Source organism: Enhydra lutris, unplaced genomic scaffold (assembly GCF_002288905.1).
Source record: "Enhydra lutris kenyoni isolate GAN:26980312 unplaced genomic scaffold, ASM228890v2 scaffoldscaffold1, whole genome shotgun sequence".
Classification (NCBI taxonomy): domain Eukaryota; kingdom Metazoa; phylum Chordata; class Mammalia; order Carnivora; family Mustelidae; genus Enhydra; species Enhydra lutris.
Window position 1 is genome coordinate 43,509,154 of NW_019154085.1, and position 16,789 is coordinate 43,525,942.

The 16,789-nt window shown below is 45.9% G+C and overlaps 1 protein-coding gene across 1 annotated transcript in view; it reads right to left on the minus strand.

Moving 5' to 3' along the window:
- Positions 1-11,056, minus strand: part of LOC111144424 (IQ motif containing with AAA domain 1) — a 139,171-nt gene extending 128,115 nt beyond the window's left edge. The window contains exons 1-4 of the mRNA XM_022498718.1: positions 10,841-11,056; positions 7,435-7,554; positions 4,234-4,434; positions 2,357-2,428 (exon numbers count right to left, since the gene is read on the minus strand). Of these exons, the coding sequence (XP_022354426.1) occupies positions 2,357-2,428; positions 4,234-4,434; positions 7,435-7,554; positions 10,841-11,056 (609 nt within the window). The remainder of the gene's footprint in view (positions 1-2,356; positions 2,429-4,233; positions 4,435-7,434; positions 7,555-10,840) is intronic.
- Between the last annotated feature and the right edge of the window lie 5,733 nt (positions 11,057-16,789).

The window sequence follows — 16,789 nt, forward strand, 5'->3', positions numbered from 1 at the left end:
TATTAACTTACAAATAGAAAGGAAAATCTTAAATCCTGATTTGTGTCCTATTGAGATAAACATTTTATAAGAACTACTCAGAATTGGGAAAAGGTATTACGAATTGATATTATTTAATTTTAAAGTTTTTTTAAAAGTTAGTTTCCGGGGAAGAATTTAGTGATTCATCAGTTGCGTCTAACACCCAATGCTCATTCCTTCCCATGCCCTCCTGAATGCCGGTCACCCAGGGACCCCCCCTTCCAGCAGCCCTCAGTTTGTTCCCTAGAGCTCAGCGTCTCTTACACGAAGTTTCAGTGAAAAGCGCTACAAATTGCTTAAACCATGATTCCTATCCTTTTTCCCCTTTGACAAAATTCTGAACGCATATTTTATCTGTAATTTTTTAGACATAAGATATATGTTGAAGATAGAGAAATGTAAAAATAAGTAAAAGCATAAATTTAGGATCACGTGTTCACACTCACACACTTTGCGCCACACAGAGAAACCCTAAACATCACTCCTGAACATACACAATGGGGTGTTTTAACTGTGTGAACTGTTTCTGGACACCAGTCTATGACTGTAAAACTACCCTAATATGAATACTTATATATTGTAAACTTTGCTCACTTTCTTCTTTTTTTTTCAGCAAAGAAGTTGCAAAGGGTGGGGATTTCTGAGCAAACAGGTGTAAGTGTTTTAACGCGTGTGATGAGACAAACTGTCCCCAGTGGGTGGGACTCACCCTGTGAGTGGTCCCCGTGCAACCCTCATCCCTGGGTCCTTTCCCAGACTGGGCATCCCTATGCCAGGTTCATTTTTCTTTCATTAGCATAGATACTTAAAGATGGTGTTGGCCTCTGTTTTGGATGGTGTTGGCCTCTGTTTTGAAAATGTGTTGCTGTGCTGGCTCTTCCCGCCCACCCTTCTCCCTCACCCCTGCCTGGTCACCCCTGCGTCCCTGCGGAGCTCCCCCCGCCTCTCTGTCCCAGTAACTGTCCTGTGCGTCCAACTCCCCCTGGCCCCCGGCTCTCACCGGACTGAAACGAACCCCGGTGCTCGCGAGACCTTTCCAGCATTTGCTGCGGTGATCGTTTTATTGAGGTATTTTATCTCTTTGATCTGTTTTGATATTTAGACTTCCCTAGATAATCTTCTCTGTTCAGTATTTTCTAATTTGTGACCGTGGTCACGCATGATACTAATAGTTTTTTTTTTTAAATGTATTGGTATCTGTGGTTATATAGAGTGTATTTGTGTTTTTATTTCTTCTTTTAGCCTCACCAGAGCTCGGTTCCTGGTCAGCATTTTCAAAGACTAGGTCACAGTGTTTACCAACATTATCAGTGCAGTGTTTTTCTCCTGGCATGAAACAGGGAGCCCCGAATAATGTAGATCATTCCAGTGCACCAACTCAATGCTGTTAACAGGCTTTCTTTTCCTTTAAATTGTAATATCCTTTCAGGGACAGTGAGCAGGTCAGGAAGCAAAACTCGCCAGATCGGTCACCATCTGTGGTGGTAATTGGCTCTGAGAAGAGCTGGCATGGAGGGTTCGAGAGCTGCCTTCAAACCCTTGAAGGCTCGTCAGTGACAGGGCAAGCAGACACGTTCTGAGTTGCCACCGGGGACAGAACCACAGCCAAGCTGTGGCACCCATCGGCAAGCAGCCTTCGGGTGAATGAAAGGAAGAAGCTTCTAGAATGGAACAGAATGGGCAGGCCTGGGAAGCAGGGGCTCTACGTTCAGGAGGGGCTCAGGCAGAGGACAAACGAGACCTCCTCAGAGGCCTTTGGCTTGATGATGCAGATAATGTAGAAAAGTCCTTTGCACAGATGGAGACTCTAAGCCAGTCCCCAATGACCCCCACGTCCTGGTGTGCATCACGCTTGCTTCTAACCCATCACCCAATAGTGATGCACACCACTTCTGTGGTCATTGCACGAGATTGTAGGCATCCCCTCTCTCCCTTGCTAGCTCTGGTAAAGCAAGTGACCACATGGAAAGGCCCACCCGACATGGAGCTGGGGTCCGTCTCCAGTGAGCAACTAGCAAAAAACAGGCCTTCAATCTGCAGCCCATGAAGAGCTAAGTCCTGCCAACAAGCACACAAGCCTGGGAGTGGATTCTGCCTTGCCAGGCCTCCAGTGACACCTGGCCCTCAGACTTGCGAAATCCTGAGCAGATCATTCTGCTAAGCCCAGACCCCTGACCCACAGCAGCTGAGGAGATGAGTGTGTGTGAGCTGGTAAATGGTGGTAATATTGTCACAAGGCAACAAATGGCAAACCCATGCTCTTGGCTACAGATGCTCAGGAAGACACACATCTTAAAGAAACCTCTATGCATATCCTGTCTGCAGGAGGACTTACCATCCCCAGGAAGATCATCTCCTCTTCTCTCTGTTTCCTGGTTTTCTGGCATTGACTAAAACCTCGCCAAACCTAAAAGCAAAGAAATGGTTACTTGTCTAATACATCAAAGAAATAAATGGTATAATCACTGTCTTGAAGACATAATCTACACCTTCACGTTCATCCCAGCATTACTGACAATAGCGATGACATGGGAACAACGGGTCAGTTGATGGATAATAAATGAGGTATATATACAAAGCAGAATGTCATTCAGCCAAAAAAAGAAGGAAATCCTGACATTTGTGACAACATGCATGAATTTGGAGGGTAGCGTGCTAAGTGAAAAAAGTCGTAGAGAATGACAACCACCACATCATCTCCCTTAGCTACGGAATCTAAAATACCGAATTCTAGAAACAGAGTAGATTCGGGATCACCAGGGGCTGGAGAGTGAGGAAAATGTGTGCAAGTGGCCAAAAGATATAAACTTTCAGTTTTCAGATGAATGAGTTCTAGGGGTCTATGTACAGCAGGGTGACTGTAACCAACACAATGTTGTGTCCTTGAAAGCTGCTAAGACAGCTGGTCTTGAGTGTTCTCACTATAGAAACGGGTACTTATGTGATGTGAGATGTTTTAATTATGCTTACGGTGATCATTACTTTGTAACATATATGTCTATCGAATCATGATGTCAACCATCTCAAATGTGCGCAATGTTTTATGTCAGTAATGGTGGACGAGGCTGTGAGAGAAGAAATGACTTGTAATTTTGTGTTTGTTTTTTTTAAAAGATTTTATTTATTTATTTGACAGACAGAGATCACAAGAAGGCAGAGAGGCAGGCAGAGAGAGAGAGAGGAGGAAGCAGGCTCCCTGCTGAGCAGAGAGCCTGACGTGGGGCTCCATTCTAGGACCCTGAGATCATGACCCGAGCAGAAGGCAGAGGCTTAACTCACCGAGCCACCCAGGCACCCCTGACTTATAATTTTGGTTAGGGACAGTCCCCTACCTGGGTTTCTTCCAGAGAAATTTCCAGATTTCAGGAGTGTAGGGTTAGATCTAAGGGGGGCACTTTATAGTTTTAAAAGAAAAATTTTCACTCAAATGTGGGGAAATAGAACATGGTCATGTCCAAGACTGATAACAGCTCAGCTCTGAACTCAGATGCTTGTTTACAACTTCCTATCTTCATAGAAACTTGAAAGGAAACAGTCTGTTATGGGTCCCTCCATTCCCTGCCTTCCACCCCCATTCAGACCCCAGCAGGGACGGGGTCCTGACTCTGGCTGGGGTCTGTGTCCTCCTGGTGACTTCCTTCTCTCTCTTCTCATTCTCATTTGTCCCACATGCCAGCTTCTACATTTTCCTGCAAGCAACCTTAGCCTCCATTTGGGACGAGATAAGGTGCAAACCCATGGTGCTCATCTGGGGAGGAAACCTCAGGCCCACTTCTAAAGGAAACATTGATGTCCTGGTGCTTAGTGATGGTCACTGGCATTATGAACAGCACACACCAGCTCCGGCCAGCGGGTGTGGACCCTTGCTCCCTTTCGGTGATTACGTCTATGTGTGAATGCACATTGAGGATATAAACCCTCAATGAATTTTCTGCCACATTCTTTCCCACAATTATCAATGACCTTTAAAAATATTTGAATGAGATGCCCTGCATTTTATACCAATTTATAATAAAATCTAAAAAAAACATGACCAAGCTTAGTTAATGGTTTCTCCAGGGCAAGATTAAAAAATCTCTCTGGAATTTAAAATCCAGCTCTATTAAAGGTAGGATTTTGCGACTTGGGCTTTCCGAGCTCACCCCTGACCCTGGGGTGTGTCTCTGGCTGTGTCAAGACACCTGTCCCCAGCTCCCCGAGCACCACACACACCTTCTGAATCTGCAGTGCAGCGGCTCCCATGTCGATGACTTTCTCGCCAAGTATCCTGGCTTGCTTCGCTCTGTATTCTTGGAGGAAGATCTGCTTCATGAACATCGCTCTTAGGCGACCTTGCCGTGCTCGCTCAGCGATCTGGATTAGTTTAACAGCCTCTTCTAGAGGGATACTCTTTGTGGTGTATTTCTGTGAAAACTTTAAAGTTAAGTCAATGTTTAAACAGGTTAACTCCGTCAGTTGGTCCCAGATACATCATGTGCTTACTTTTAACACTACCTTGCCAAGAGTTCCCAAGCTGTTGATCGAGAGTCTGATGGGGGTTTAATACTAACTATCTCACTCATCAGTTATGTGAATTTTGATAACCTGCCATGCTCTGGCTCTGGTTCCCTATTTAAGAAACCCCATAAGCATTCCTCTTCCATTCCGAACAAAATACCAATTAGTTCCATAATATTTTAGGGTGGCAGGAAATTATACCAGGAATGCCAATAAAATGAATTCAATAAACCTCAAATTGCTTTTCATGTTTTATTAACTTAGTAGTAGAAACATATAAATTAAAAGCATATCTTTAATACGAGAACTTAAAATTTAAAAATCTTATGAAGTAAAATGCTGACATCAAAATCCATTACAGGATGATCTAGTAATCATGAGTAAGGTTAAAATCATTTTAGGAGTATTCAATTTATATGTGAAATGTCTTCTAGTCCTTACAAATTTGCATTTCAAAACATCCAAATGGGATGGGAAGATTATAATTGGAGAAATACCAGGGCTCGGGTGGTAAAATGTTGCCTTGGGGGAATCAGGTGGTCTAGGGGGAGGCAAAGCCAGGTGTGGGACTGTGTGGTTTCCCGAGGAGAGCCAAGAGCAAGGTTGCTGGGGCATCTGGAGCCCTGTGAGAGCTCTGAGTGGGCTCAGGGGGCCCTCTATGGCCCTTGGAGTGAGGGAGAAGCTGGGGATATGGCTTGGCTTGGGTGAAGCCTCATACAGGGACAGAGGCAGAAGAGAGAGGCCTTCAGAATCAGAAAACTCCTGATCATGGGCTGAATCTTTGCCTAGGTGTCAGAGGGCAGGGTGGCCCCTTTATCAGGCCATGGTGCCAGGCACTGAGGCCCCAAGTGTGGGGTGCTCCGGTTCATCCCCAAAGCCCATTTGCCATGATGATCTCTTGTCTGTGGGGGTGGGGGTGGAGGGGACAGTGTCCAGGAAGGAGCAGGGAGAGGGAAGGGGCATTTACTGAGTCCCTACAGAAGCCAAAGGCTTTTCATAGATCATTTTGGCAAATGCACAAAGCAACCCCAAGGCCGGTATTCTTCTGACCAGTGAAGAGTTAAGGAGACTGAGGCCGACCGAAGAAATAGAATTGACATGAGCTGCCATGGTTAGTAAGGGGTGGAGCCACTCTGAGCCAAGACTGACCCTTTTCCCAATAGAGCATCCACGGATCCTCGGTGTGGAACCCTGGTTCCCTTCAAGGGGGCTGTTTCACGTAACATTTCCTCAGAGTTCGGTTTTTGGTGAGATCTCGTCACCTCAAATTTGCAGTGAGTGCACATTTCCAAAAATGCACTCAGCAGGTTAGAACAGATCGAATATCATGGTGGCATTGAACCAGACAAGGTCACTCTGAAAATCATTACAGCCCTTATTGAAGACTTCTGAGGGTTTGAGTGGTCTGCTTAATATGACAAAGATTTTTGAACATTTACGGAAGGCCCAAGAGTAAATACTAAGCACTAGAGATGTAGGACTGGATGGTAATAGTTGCCTCTCAAAATTCTTTTTGGGCTGTATATTGCATATGTCTTCAAGAAATAAGCAGCTTGAGGTGAAAACAGGGTGTCACGAGGCACTGAACGGTATGAGAAAGTCACACAGATGTCAGGGGCTGTTGCCCAGAGCCCGGCGTGTTGCCGACGTTGGGCCCACCAGAAGTCGGGGCTGGGAGGGAGATGGACGGCTCTACCCAGTGGAGCCAGCTAGGGTTGCCTGCTGAGAAAGAAGGTTCCCCGCTGCCGACCCCGCCCCAGCAAAGAGGGACAGCAGAAAGAAGAAACGGCCAAGAGGAATTTTTAGGGTTTGACCGTAGTGTGTACAATGTCATCTCCCTCCTCCACTTCCCCTATAAAATCCTCTGTAAATTCTGCCCTGCCTGTCAACGTTCTGTGCCAGGGGATTCCTTGGGGGAGCTGGGTGAAGGGCTGAGTGCCTCCTTCTGAATGATGTGTGGACTGAAGGCACCAGCAGGTGCAGGACGGTGAGATGGCCCCTACTCAAAACAGCCCTGGACCGACTTCAGGAATGGAATGCAGGGGGAGGGTCAGTCTGTTAGGGGAGAGGTGGAGGAGGGAGAGACGGTCCCTGAGTTAGCTGGGTTGGTGCAGGTTGCTGGAGGGACGCTGCCCTCTATGCAGCATGAAGCATGCCCGCGGCTGAGAGAGCGCAGGGTACCGTGCGCCCACCCCCGTGTGTCCCGCGGCAGGCAGACACGGCACATCCTGTTCCTGCCCCGCTGTCCTTCTGGTTGCGCTTGGAATTTTCCTTGGCACCAGGACCCAGGATGACAACACTCAGCAGGACCTGTCTGTGGGAAGCTCTCATGTGCTGCTTTGCCCTGGGCACCAGAGAGTTACTGAGAGCACCCGCTTCACTCGGAATAGTCCCAGCTTGGATGGCAACTGCCACCTCCCTGCATGGGCCACGACCAACCAAGGCCGTGGAGCACTGATGTGCGGGAGGCAGCAAGGGCCACCAAAATGCTCAAGCGGACTTGCCACAAGGTGGGTGCAGCAGTGCCGTGCAGAAAAGTCTGGAAGGGAATGCTTGACGGGTAGGTTATCTTAACATTTAATGATTTCACGAGATAACATTCCACTTCTGACTTTAGGTTAGGGGTCTGAGATGAGAACTCAAGCCGAGCTGATAAATCTACTCTGTCTCAGAGATGCTGACTGAACCAACAAAGCGTTAGCTTTCAATCTCTATTTCTAAGTTCTTGAAAAATAATGGTCGTGCATCATCGAAAATACACCCCCAAGGGAAGTAACTTCTTACACATATAGAATAGCAAGAGTGGCGGGTGCTGCTTTCCTTCCACTGGAAATAATCTGTCTCCCATACAATCAGGATGCACAGAAAAAGGTTCTATCAATTATGGAAGGCTGTTTATAAAAATGATGTACAAACCTTATTGGGAATATCTAGTCCAATGTCAGCTAGTATCTGCGCAAGGATTTTCTCTCTTCCTTTGATGACTTCCAGCTTCTCTTTCAAAAAATACTTGGGAATGGGAATATCTAATTGTTGCTAGAGGAGGGAAAGAATAAGCCAAAGGGCACAATTTTGTCACATTTGGTCACAACTGTCACTTTTGTCACAATTCCAGAACTTAAATCTGTCTAACCTATACAGTAAGGACTGTACACTAAAGGGACACACTTTACCTCCCATCCTGATTTAAGAGGTGATGAGGCCAGTGGCGTCAAGAGAATTCATCACCATTAAGGAGACACAGAATCACAAGGAAAAACCATCACCACGGCCCTTATTTTAATCATTACAGTAAAACTTGAGAACTCACATTAGTTAATTCTCAATTAACTAATGGTAACTTAATGAAGGCCTTTAAAGAAACATAATATCATCTCAGCCTACCTAAAATAATAATGCAAATTAAGATAGCAAAGCATTGTGATGCAGAGACCTTTGAATTCAACTTCATAATTTATCCTTAGCATCATTATTTGCATGTAAGTGATCACAATTTTTTCCTAATAATGTGTTTTCATTTTTGTCTACATTACCTGAAATTATAAAAATTACTGGTAAAATTCATTTGCTTTAGTAGGAAACTTGTATTTTCATGCAGTCAATATAAACTCCTGTTTCTCATTTATGCATATTACCAAATATTTCAGTTAGTGGAGGCCACACGAATATTTCCCAGCCCAAGTTCAACAATCAGGAGTGCAGAAGAGATTTTCAGGGGTATGAGATGGGCCCTTGGCCATCCCATCGAGAAACACTGTCCTAGACTCTCAGACACTCCTGGGTGCCTTCTGGTAGACCAGTTGGCCCAGCAAAGCTAAGGTTCTGGTCCTCAGGTTCAGCTCCCTTCTTCCCATTCTGGGGTGACTCTCCACACCTTCTCCTCATCCAGGGGATTTTGAACAGGCCTTCCCTTAAAGAAGCATTATAACGTAAAGGGGTGTCTTTTTTAGGACTTGGTGAGATGGTATCCATACCAGGTGGTAACCATTTTTGAAAACCAAACCTTTTAGACTAATGGAGTTTTGGGGTGAGTCCCGGGGTTCACTGAGTGAGTGAGACCTGGGAATGGAGGGCAGTCAGAGGAGAAAGATTCCACTTTTATTCAATGTTGAGATTTTATTTATTACCAAGTACGTTTAAGTGCTGTACTTTTCCAACTTTTAAGACAACATTTTCGTGCTATGGCTCACCCCTGTCCACTAGTTAAGATTTTGAGGGGCAGGAAATACAGCCGTTGAGAATGAAGAGAAGGGAGACACATATCAGTGGCCTCCATCCACGACACCCCAAACATCCATCTCAGATACCCTGGGATTTCCCATCCTCTACAGGGCGGAATAAAGGACACTTCTTGTGGCAGAGAAACTCCCTCTCTCCCTGAGATATCTCTCAACATCAGGAACCTGTTAGGGAGGCTCCTCACGTGGCAGGCTGAAGAAACACTCTTCCAGTTAGTTTGGCCACAGGGGACAATAATGACTTCTCGGACCCAGGGCAGGAGCACAGTGGAGAGTCCATCAGCAGCAGGGATGTGTCCAGGGATGAAGAAGCCTCCAGGACTTGGCATTTCCTTCTGCTCCTCTTGGTGAGTCTGTTTTGTTCTGTCTCTCTCCCTCTTTCATGCTCAGGAGCAGCTTTCTTCATTCTTCCGAGCATCTGAGAACGAAGGCTCCAACTACTCAGAAATCTGGGAGTCCCCGGTTCAGGCTCTGAGGCAGAAACTGGTCTCTCTGTCTCTGTTTCAGAATCTCAGAGGGAAGGCTCACCTGGCGCCACCACCAGTACCCATCCCTGAGATGACCAGCTGTGGTTGGACTGGGGGGTCATATTGTATGGAGAGCTGTGTGTTGTGCAGGTAGTGGGCACGGGGGCCCAGACACAGGGGTGCAGAGCTGAGCCACGTAGGAGCTCCCAGAGATGGCACATGTGTCTCCCTGGCCTGGAACTAGCTCCTGGGGTCCAAGCTGCTGCTATTAGACGTGCCCCCTAACCATCTGGATCCCCGTGTCATCACGTGGCTCACGACGCATCCTCCAGAAATGGTGGGAAACACAGTTGAGAGTCTCCTACTGGGAAGGCTTCCTGGACAATGTCCCTCATTCGTCACCCCTTTCAGTGTTCATGGTCTTTGAAAAGATGAACCAGGTGAACCAGACAATCTGAAGGAGCCCACCACAGAAGTTTCATAAATTTCTTATTCTCCAGCTTCGAGAATATTATTTAATATTCTTGGCATTAAGTTAACACATTTAATACTGATTTATTAATTCAATTTAAGGATATGATTTAATGACTTGATTTCATGTTTATCCTCAGGTGTTCTTGGTAGACTCACCCGGGTGAGTCAAGTACACCTGATTGAAAAATTGCTTTAATCCACGCCCTTATAAATGAATGGCAATAAACATTAAAGTTTCAGAGGGAACTTCAACATTTCCAGTCATTCTAGTTATTCTTTAGAGTCCATTCCAACGAAGTGCAGTAATAATGCTAGGAAAGTCTATTTCAGAAACAAACATAACCTTTATAGACTCTTGACTATTTTCAAAAGAAAGAGGCGTTAAATACCAGGTAGAAAATTGAACACTGTCTCCTTTCAATTTTATTTTAGGGAAATGTTCCTTTCAAAATGAAGACTGAGCTCACAGGATTGTGGCCCTGAAGTGAGCTCTCTGTCCACTGGCTGCTGGCAGACTCATCCAAGGAGTCTGGCAGTGGGTGTCTGGTGGTGAAGGTTGGGAGGACAGCAGTGAGGCAGAATGCTCATGGCTCCAGGACATCAGAGACAGGGAGGATGCCCTTCTTTCTTGTCTGAGGCTCGAAGGCCTATTGCCAAAAATCCCCGAGTCACCAAAGACCCAAAGCAAAGGAGGAGACACAAGCACCTGGGAAGAAGGAAATGGCCACCCATTGGCTGCTCATCCCAAAGATGATGATGGGAAACAGAGGCCAGAGGGAGATCTCCTTTGGAAACAGAAGTAGGGGCAGTGGGACTGGAAATTGGGAGGGTTTGTGTCTCAGGATATTTGTGGAAGAGTTGGCCTACTCCAGCCAACAGACCTGGGCAGACCCATGGAGACAAGGAAGACAACAACTTCAGTGTCCAGTGGACCCAAGGACTGTGTGAAGATTTATCTGTACCCAAAGCTACAGGAACCCAAACCTTGTCCAGGGTGGTATGGCCCAGCTGAAGGGCAACACTTCAACTTTTCATACAACAACCAGCACAGATGTCTAGAAAGTCTGTAGAAAATTGGTTACAGGCCTACATGGCTGATTTAAAGCAACAAGAAACAGATAAGAGAAGAAGCTGAGTACTTACAGGAGCCAACTTTAGATCCTGTAGGATGTCATCAAAATAATGAAACTCCGTTAATTCCAATTCAACCATTTCATTCTTCAGTTCCAGGAGGCGACCCATCACTCCATCCAGGATTTTTCGGATCAGTATTCGCTTCTGCGGGTGGACAATCTGGTCATAAACATCCTCCAAGTTTCTGAAGATCTGCACGTATTTTATGTAGAAGGTGGCTAACATTTGGAAGATGAAAATTTGATTGCTTTGGGATTCCATCATGTGCTGAGACTCTTTATCAAGCAAAGAATTGAGGGTTTCTTGGGTCTGATGCCACATCTTGTTATACATTCTGGTGGAAGACAAGAGAATAAGTGAAAATTCCTTTGTGAGACATATGAAATGGGCATCCAGAATAACAAAACAAACGTGAACCAGGAACACGGCGTGTAGTTCCCTTCAGACCATTTATGTCCTATTTCGAGGTGCAAGTGATTTTCAGACATGACCACCTTTACCATTATCAAATGCATAGCTTAAAAATCCTTTCACCTCAATGATAAGACTAATTCCTCACTGTACCTGCAAAACCAGCATTATTACACCCATTGCAGAGACGAAGAAGCTGTGAGTCTGAATTTTGCACGGTCCTGTCCATACATACAGCTGGTGGGCTATGAGGTGGAATGACCACGTTGGAAAGGAATTCTGCACCACCTCATAAAGTCAAACACAGGCAGCCCCTATGAACAAACAATCATTCCCCAGAGAAACTCTTGTAAATCTGTATTGAGGATGAACATAATAGTGTTTCTTTATAAAGAGTCCAAACAGGGAGATAACCCAACTGTTTATGAATGAAAGAATGAACAGATAAACTGCAGTGTATTCACAGTGGACTAGTCCCCGCGATGGAGAGTGAATGACTTACAGCTCTAAGCAAAAACTATGAACTTGAGACCCATAATGAGAGACATAAGAAGTGAGAGGCAGCTGGCCTGGGACTCAGGACTGCCTGAGCAGGCTCCTCGTCCTCATTTGAGTCAGTGGAAGCAGCAGACAGGGAGCTGGAGGGCGGGTGGAGAATGGGATGCAGGTATGTCCTCTCCCACTGCTCCCTGGCCAGTAAGCACATGGTTGGGAGCCTCCTTCTACCAAAGGCTCAAGGTAGTGGCCGCTCTGCGTTGCTTGCCTCAGGACCCTTGTTGGTTCCTCGAGACTGTCCCCATCTCTTCTGCCAGTCCCTTTCTTAACCATCCTGCTAAGTGTGCCATCCTTTTCCAGCCTGGACCCTGACCAACACATACAAGGCAGACTTTTTTTTGGTTGACATTTTGGGTAATTTTTTGCTCTCTTTATATCCAAGAACCAGATGAAAAGCTAATGGAAAGTTCAGTGTGTCTGGGAAGAGGCTTATTATCTCTCCCAGGGGTGAGAAGGTGGGCAAGAACCCGGCCCTCTCCCTGGGATGAGGGGGAAACCCACAACCCATTAGGTTTTTCCTGTGCTGGCCAGGGGGCTCATTCTCTGCCTGAATGGAGCCAATGGGTCAGGAGTGAGGGCTTTCCCTTCCTCTTTGCCGTCACCCTGACCTCCCAACCCTACGCTCAGCTGTGTGTGGCATCCCCGGGGCTAGGCTGCCTACACGAGTCTCTTCTGCCAGCACAGGGGCAGCTGGGCACCTGCTCTCTGTAGTCTACCTACCACCTTTAGCCCCACCTCAGAAGGACCAGACCTTGTCTCCTCTCTTCCCAGGGTTCTGCTGGAAGGTGGGCTTTTCCTTGCTCCCCCTCTGCTGGCCCTCAGGTCCCACATTCTCTGGCCTGCCCCCTCACCCTCATCTCACCTGCTTTCCCTCCTTCTATGTTTTCATGGTATTTTCTGGAAAATGCTCTAACGTTCCCTTAGCCCTCATGTGTTTATAGCCTTTGACATCTCCTGTTGCCATGTTGGAGGTGATTCAGGAAGAGCAGGGAAGAAAATTGCTCATTCAATCCACCGTGTTTTACCGGGAGTCCCTCACTGACCTTCCCAAGGTCATTAGCAGGCATCTCTGCTAGGTCCTTTGCTCTGGTCCCGACTACCTGCCCTTCCTTACTCATGCTCCACACTTCCCTCTGAGAAATGGCCAACATCACTTCCTGCAGTTGACCACATGCTGTGACCCTGGCCATGCTCCATGAATGGGGCTCCCGTCACTCTCACTGAGGTGGGAGGAGGTGGTCTGTTCCCTAGTGTCTGAACCCAGTCTATGGGATTCTAAGCTTAGAACCATTATTCAGCACTGTACCACCACCTTTTCCTTGACCAAAAATAAAAGGACACCACCATGACCAGAAAATACTTAATTGTAACTCTTGCCAAGATGATGGGGTCAAAAGCTTCTGCACAGCAAAGGAAATAGTCAACAAAACAAAGAGCAACACTTGGAATGGGAGAAGATATTCACAAATGACAGTACAGACAAAGGGCTGATCTTCAAGATCTATAAAGACCTCCTCAAACTCAACACACACAAAACAGATAATCATGTCAAAAAATGGGCAGAAGACAGGAACAGACACTTCTCCAATGAAGACATACAAATGGCTAACAGACACATAAAAAAATGTTCATTCATTAGTCATCAGGGAGATTCAAATTGAAACCACACTGAGATACCACCTTATACCAGTTAGAATGGCCAAAATTGACAAGACAGTAAACAACATGTGTCGGAGAGGATGTGGAGAAAGGGGAACCCTCTTACACTGTTGGTGGGAATGCAAGTTGGTGCAGCCACTTTGGAAAACAGTGTGGAGATTACGTAAGAAATTAAAAATAGAGCTGCCCTATGACCCTGTAATTGCACTACTGGGTATTTACCCCAAAGATACTGATACAGTGAAAAGAAGGGCCATCTGTACCCCAATGTTCATAGCAGCAATGGCTACGGTCACCAAACTGTGGAACGAACCAAGATGCCCTTCAACAGACGAATGGATAAGGAAGATGTGGTCCGTATATACTGTGGAGTATTATGCCTCCATCAGAAAGGATAAACACCCAACTTTTGTATCAACAGGGACAGGACTGGAGGAGATTATGCTGAGTGAAATAAGTCAAGAAGAGAGTCAATTATCATATGGTTTCACTTACTTGTGGAGCATAAGGAATAGCACGGGGACATTGGGAGATGGAGAGAAGTGAGTTGGGGAAAATTGGAGGGGGAGACAAACTATGAGAGACTGTGGTCTCTGAGAAACAAATTGAGGGTTTTGGAGGGGTGGAGGGTGGGAGGTTGGGTGAGCCTGGTGGGTATTATGGAGGGCACGTATTGCATGGAACCCTGGGTGTGGTGCAAAACAATGAATTCTGGAACACCGAAAAGAAATAAAAGAAAAAAAAAAGATGATGGGTGAGAAATTTAACGTGAATATTTGAATGTCCGTTCGCCTGGTTGCAAATGAGGTGAACCACCTGCATATGGGTTGTGCGTAAGTTCTGTTCTCAAATTATTTATCCATTTATTTTGCTTGTTTTTCCACTGGATTGTTTTTCTATTAATTTATGGGGGTTCTTTAAACACAATGAGTGTCTATGCGTTCCTTAACTTGCCTTCTAGCTGAGAAGCTGCTGTCTTATCACCCACAGCCCAGGGCAGGCTGTAGGCACGTGTCCTCCACCTCTGTCCTGCTGGGAAGGGCAATCCCACCCAGATTCATGGGGGTCCAGTTGCAGCCCTATAGGCTGGTTTGGAGCCAGGCCCCGTAGGAGCAGCGATCCCAGAGCACTGTGCCAGTGCCTGACGAGGCCTCCTCCTCGTGCCTGCTCACTGCTGTGTGCTCCCACGCTCGCTGTTCCTGGTCCAGAGAGTTTCAACTTGCCTTAAAAAATTTCTGATTCTTTAGTTTTTAAATTTAAAATATTTTCATTTTATTTTAAAATGTACTATTCCACTCTTAAGTATAACAAATACACAGCAGTATGTTATCAATTAATACAAACTTAAAAGAACAAATAAAAACTTTTTAAAAAAGACTTATTTATTTATTTCAGAGAAAGAGAGAGATTTATTTCAGCAAGTGTGTGTGGCAGCAGGAGGAGGGACAGTGGGAGAGGGAGACAAGCAGACTCCCCACTGAGCTCAGAGTCCCACACAGGGCTCCACCCCAGCACACTGAGATCATGACCTGAGCCAAAATCCAGAGTTGGATGCTTAACCTACTGAGCCACCCAGGAGCCCCTAAAAATAAAATTTTTAAATAAAACATTAAAAAATAATTTTTTTACATGTCTCATTTTTATGTTCCTGGAACAGAGATGGGAGACTCATCTTCTTGACCAAAAATCAGAAGCTTCTCTGGGTGTGTGAAGAGCCTTTCAGGTTCAGACGATGACAACGATGATGACGACGATGATGATGATGACGTAAAGAGTTCAGAAGTTCATAATGCTGGTCACCGTCCTAAATGCTTTACAGGCCTCAGCTCACATAAACCTAACAGCCCCCTCAGGCAGGTGCTTCCATCACTGCAGTTTACAGACGAGCTAACGGAGGCACAGCAAAGCTGACCCACGTCCAGAGCTCATAGTCTGAGCCCCTCTGTGGTCCCCATTCTTCAGGATGAATGCAAATGAGGGTGATGAAGCAGGTGGCGCAGTTGTGATGGGCCAAGATTTATGGTTGGAAATACACTTTTTTCCCTGCAGCCCGCCCCTGAGTTTGGATACTGAATACTGCCTCGGGCATGTCCCCGGAGGTGCGAGAGTCAGATATCTCCAAACTCGCACATCTTTAAAAACCATTGCTAACGAAAGAACGTTCTGCCACATGGCTTTATGAAGCGAGAACGTTTTCAGAGGCAGTTCGATTCCACTTAGCACAGGACTTGCCCCTCCTTGCAGAATAAATGACAGTTTATTAGAAACAACCCCATCACAGAACACTACCAGTAGCAGCTTCTGCCTGGTCCCAGCATCAGATGGCCTTAAAAAACGAGGCAAACAGGACAGGGGAAGTGGAAGCAGAAACTGAGCGGACAATGAAGGCTGCCTTATCAAGTACCTGCGCTGGGGGAGGTAAAGCTGGGAAGGATGCCGAGAAGCGGAACATGTTCCTAGATGACCAAAGCCCAGACTTGGAGCAGTGGAGGGGGGCGGCACACCCAGGGGTCCCCTGACCTGGCCAGCTGCCCAACCAATGTTACATAAAACATCAAACCATGTGGTTTGTTTTGTGGCCGAAACCTGTCAGGACAACATTACAGAAGAAAATTATAGGCTAATTTTGTTTAGAACTGGGATCTGAAATTCCACTTAGCAAACAGGACTCAGCGCCAGATCAAAAGCGTGGTTCCCTCTGACCGGGGAGGGGTCATCCCAGGAATCTGCGAGAGTTCAGCATGGAGACAAGCTGAGCTAAATACAGCAACAGAACAGTACAAAGCCGAAGATTATTTCCACAGGATGCCAAGAAAATTCTCAATAAATTTAATTTATGGCATATGCCTGATTAAGAAGACCATCCAGATACCCCAAAGAACAGATGCGGTCAGCCCTTCAAACACGCTGAATGCCAGAGACCAAAAATATTTTCAGGAGACACACTAGAAATCTAAAAGACAGGAGTGAAAAAGAATGAAGCAGACAGAAAAGGGATTCATACAAAAGATTTAAGAAACTGCTTGTAAATGACACAGCGGCAATAATGAAGGAACTCGATAACAAAATATAAGAAGTCAGCTGGGCAGCAAAGTTGCAAGCCATCGATAAAAGCCACAAACATTGAACGCAGAGAAAAATACGAAAAAGGAAAAACAAACTCCCTTTCCCAGTACTGATTAAACATCTAAGAATGAATATGGTGGGAGCCACACAAGAGGTAACTGAAGAAAATTCTAGAAGGCTAGCTGCAGAGGATCGGACCAGGCAGAAGCTTGGAAAGACAAGATGAAAAGAAAGCAGACTCTTGAGATTGACATGCAGATTTAACAC